General features: G+C 42.2%; 1 protein-coding gene across 1 annotated transcript in view; it reads left to right on the forward strand.

Moving 5' to 3' along the window:
- Nucleotides 1-637: 637 nt before the first annotated feature.
- Nucleotides 638-3,522, forward strand: part of LOC137655913 (serine-rich adhesin for platelets-like) — a 50,474-nt gene continuing 47,589 nt past the window's right edge. Inside the window, exon 1 of the mRNA XM_068390133.1 lies at nucleotides 638-3,214. Within this exon, the coding sequence (XP_068246234.1) occupies nucleotides 638-3,214 (2,577 nt within the window). The remainder of the gene's footprint in view (nucleotides 3,215-3,522) is intronic.

Below are 3,522 nucleotides of genomic sequence, written 5' to 3' on the forward strand. Positions count from 1 at the left end.
GTTGGCAATACAGGATTGTCCAGGAAACCAGAAACAACGACTGCTAACGTCAGTTTACCAGTGCCATACTTACCTTTGGATTGCAATGGATGTTTTTGCTGTTTTTGAGTGAACATTTAAGTGCCATGTTTCACCATACTTGCAAGTGTCCATTAATTCAGTTGATTGAGGTCTTAACTTGATGTGTCTAATGTGAAGCTTGAAACTATATTCAAATGGTTGATTTTGGCGTTCGATAAACGGTCTGTTTTTCTATTTGCTTCTCTATCTGTTTCAGTGTGTGATACATTTCGCCATGAATTTATAATACTTTAATCTATATAGTGATTTTATAGTAATGATAATCTTTGATATCGTGAGTGAAAAGTGTGTTAATTATTTTGTTTAATTAGCAACATTCTTCGACATGAATTATCAACAAAATGAATAATTTCACAATTTTTGCATAAATCTGTGTACAGGAGCAAATCTGTGTATTTCACTTTACATGTGACCGTTAATACTGTTAATTGATTAATACTCGATGATATAAAAGGAGATATCGTTATTAACTTAATTGGAACTGAATGTTCATTTATAAACCTATAAAGAGTCAAGTGAAGCGTACATCTAAAACGGAAATGCTCAAAGGTAATGTATGTGGCACTCGGGATGTGAGACGGTGAACCCACACGTCCGGGCACAGGGTCGACTGTGGAGAGATTTAGGTGGTATGGAAGGTGTCATGTTCCCGCCAGTACCTGACAGGTCACTGAAGGGCACCAATGCCCGCTTCCCTCCACCTCCAGATTCCTCCTCCCCAGACTCCATCCTGCCTAAGAGGAACACATCCTTCCTGTGGAATAAAAACATACAGGGCAGTATTGACTTGGATGGGTCTTTTGATCAGGACTCCTTCTTTCAAATGCACAAACACTTATTGGCTGAAAGTGATCAATCAACTGAGCTTGAAAAGAGTCTCTACGAACGTAGGAAGGGCATAGCAGGCACCTACTCTACTCTGGAGAGTAAAACCCATTCAGAATTCACCTCTGCTCACGAAACGCAGCTATATGCTGGGATGACAACGCCGTATGACGAGCTAACCTATGAGGAGACACTCTTTGAAGTGAAAGTCGATGGGGTAAAACCTCCAATTGTTGAAAAAATGGAGAGCCCGCTGCCACAGACAAGTGAGGAGGAAACAGCACTCCAGAACTTCTTAAAACAAAGACAGTTGAGTACTAGAAATAAAAGAAACTTACCAAAACTAGAACCAAAGAAATTGCAGTCTGACGTTGACATGCTAAGTAACGGGACGGAAGAGAAAGGTTACCCCAAGAAGAGTAACATTCCTCGAAGAAACCCAAGTTTAGCACCGCAATCAGGTCTGGACAGACCAAGGTTGAAGCTTCGAAGTGAGAGTCTTCGCAATGGGCATAGCGGTCACCACCACCATCGTTCAGTTGAGAACAAGCATAACTATGATGGCATGCTGTCCGAGGGATTGATAAAATCTTATATTGAGGAGCGTATTAAGGCAGTCGAAAGGCAGATAAGAATGGAAGTGACCGAAGAAGCTCATATGCGAAAACATACTAGACCAAAACCTAAGACTCCTTTCCCAGATATGTCCTCTGCTAATGCCCCTACTCCTGGTCCTTCAAACAGTTCAAGCAAAGAATTCATCCTCCGGGAAATTGCAGCTGTTTTAGCTGCAAAGGGATACCTGCCAAGCGTTCAGGCTCAGAATCAAGGGTTACTCAAGTTTACAGAATCATCTCATTTTAATGAGTTGCACGACAAGGGGCATCTTGACAGAGATGATACCTTACGACCAGGCAGCTCCATAACTAGTTCTAAGTTAGGAAAAGTTCAGCGATATAAGGCTGCCTCACCAAGGAGCTCACCGCTTAGAGCTCGAAAAGGGGGACAGAACTCTGCAAGCAGCACATACAAGAGTCATAAAGAGTCCAACAGAGATACTAGTCTAAGATCCATTCAAGATTCACCAAAGTCCAAGAGAAGTAGTCATTTTAGCACCCATTCTGTTGCAGAAGTGGCCGATTTAAAAAGGAGAAAGAGGAAAACCAATGGTTCACGAAGCAGTTTGACAAGTCTCTTGCGCACCCAAGATTCTTCCAGTAGTGATACAGACCTTGCAAATACCTTTCGTTCTCGGCAACAGAGTATTATTAGCAAAATATCTACTACTCATGCTCATCCATCAGACATGGGTAATAACTGTAGCGACAATCAAGGTAATTTGAAGCAGGGTATATATGCATCACCAAGCTTTCCTGCTAATGAGCAGTCAACATCTCTGAATGAAAGTAATAAAACTCATGATGAAAAACCACCACAAGTGGTTCATTCAGAGAAAAATATTGAAAACCCACAGCCTTTACCTGGGTTGAAAAATGTAGTTGAAGTTAAAACAGAACAGGTATCTGCTACCACAACACCAAGCAAGCCCTCTGAAGAAACTAGCAATGCAGCGCCTGAACTAGCCCCTAAAGCTAACCGTCGTATACCCCCTCCTCGCCCTCCGGCACCATCGATACCCATATACCAGTCCATCTCACCTTCGGGGTCATCTCATTACCAGCAAATTCAGGGACAGGTATTAACTGCAACTAAATTGCTTCCACCAGTTATACCACCAAAAGGTCCACCCCCACCAGTACCCAAAAGGCCCAAGAGGATATGGAATCCTCATAGCAAACCAGAGTTACCACTGCCTGCTAAGTTGTCCAGCTCAGTTCCCGCAGCCCCGGAAGCTAAAATCTTACCCTCAGTTAAAGAAAATAAAACATATGTCTCTAAGGAAGAGGTCTCAGTAACGTCATCTCCTTCTGAATCCCCAGTCTCAAAAGCAACGACGACCTCGACTATCGAGAGCGAAAATACAACGGACACCGGCATCACCTGTATCACGAACCAGACGCAGGAGACGCAGTTGTCCCTGACTCAGGAGACCGTCGAGAAAGATCCTTCAGAGGAATCTAAAGAAGCAGCGAAGGACTCTGCAAGTGGGTCACCGCAGAGGGTCTCTCGAGACCAGCACGTGGCCGGGAGCAGGGGAGATTGCCGGGAAGGATCCCCCCAGCAGAGTAGTCCTACTAGACAGTCCTTGGGACGTTCTTCAGCCACATCCCACCATAACGAAGATCGCTCGGAAACAGATTACTTTCTCATGGATGATCACACAGCAGGTAGGCCCACGTCTCATGAAGTTAGGTCTTTTCTTATGAAGGCTTTTAGACTTCTTTTATTCTAAATACCCTTAGTTTGGTCTTCATTTCTTGTCATTTGGAACAGATATAATCTTTAATTCTTTCTTCATCATCTTATTTAGTTTGGACTTTATTTCTTGTCATTTTGAGAAGGTAATCTTTAATTCTTTCGTCATTATCTTACATAGTTTGGTCTTTATTTCTTGTCATTTTGAATAGATATAATCTTTAATTCTTTTTTCATTATCTTATATAGTTTGGTCTTCTTTTCATATTACCTCAATTTAAAAAGATAGCATCTTTTAAT

The sequence above is a fragment of the Palaemon carinicauda genome, chromosome 16 (assembly GCF_036898095.1).
Source record: "Palaemon carinicauda isolate YSFRI2023 chromosome 16, ASM3689809v2, whole genome shotgun sequence".
NCBI classification, from domain to species: Eukaryota; Metazoa; Arthropoda; class Malacostraca; order Decapoda; family Palaemonidae; genus Palaemon; species Palaemon carinicauda.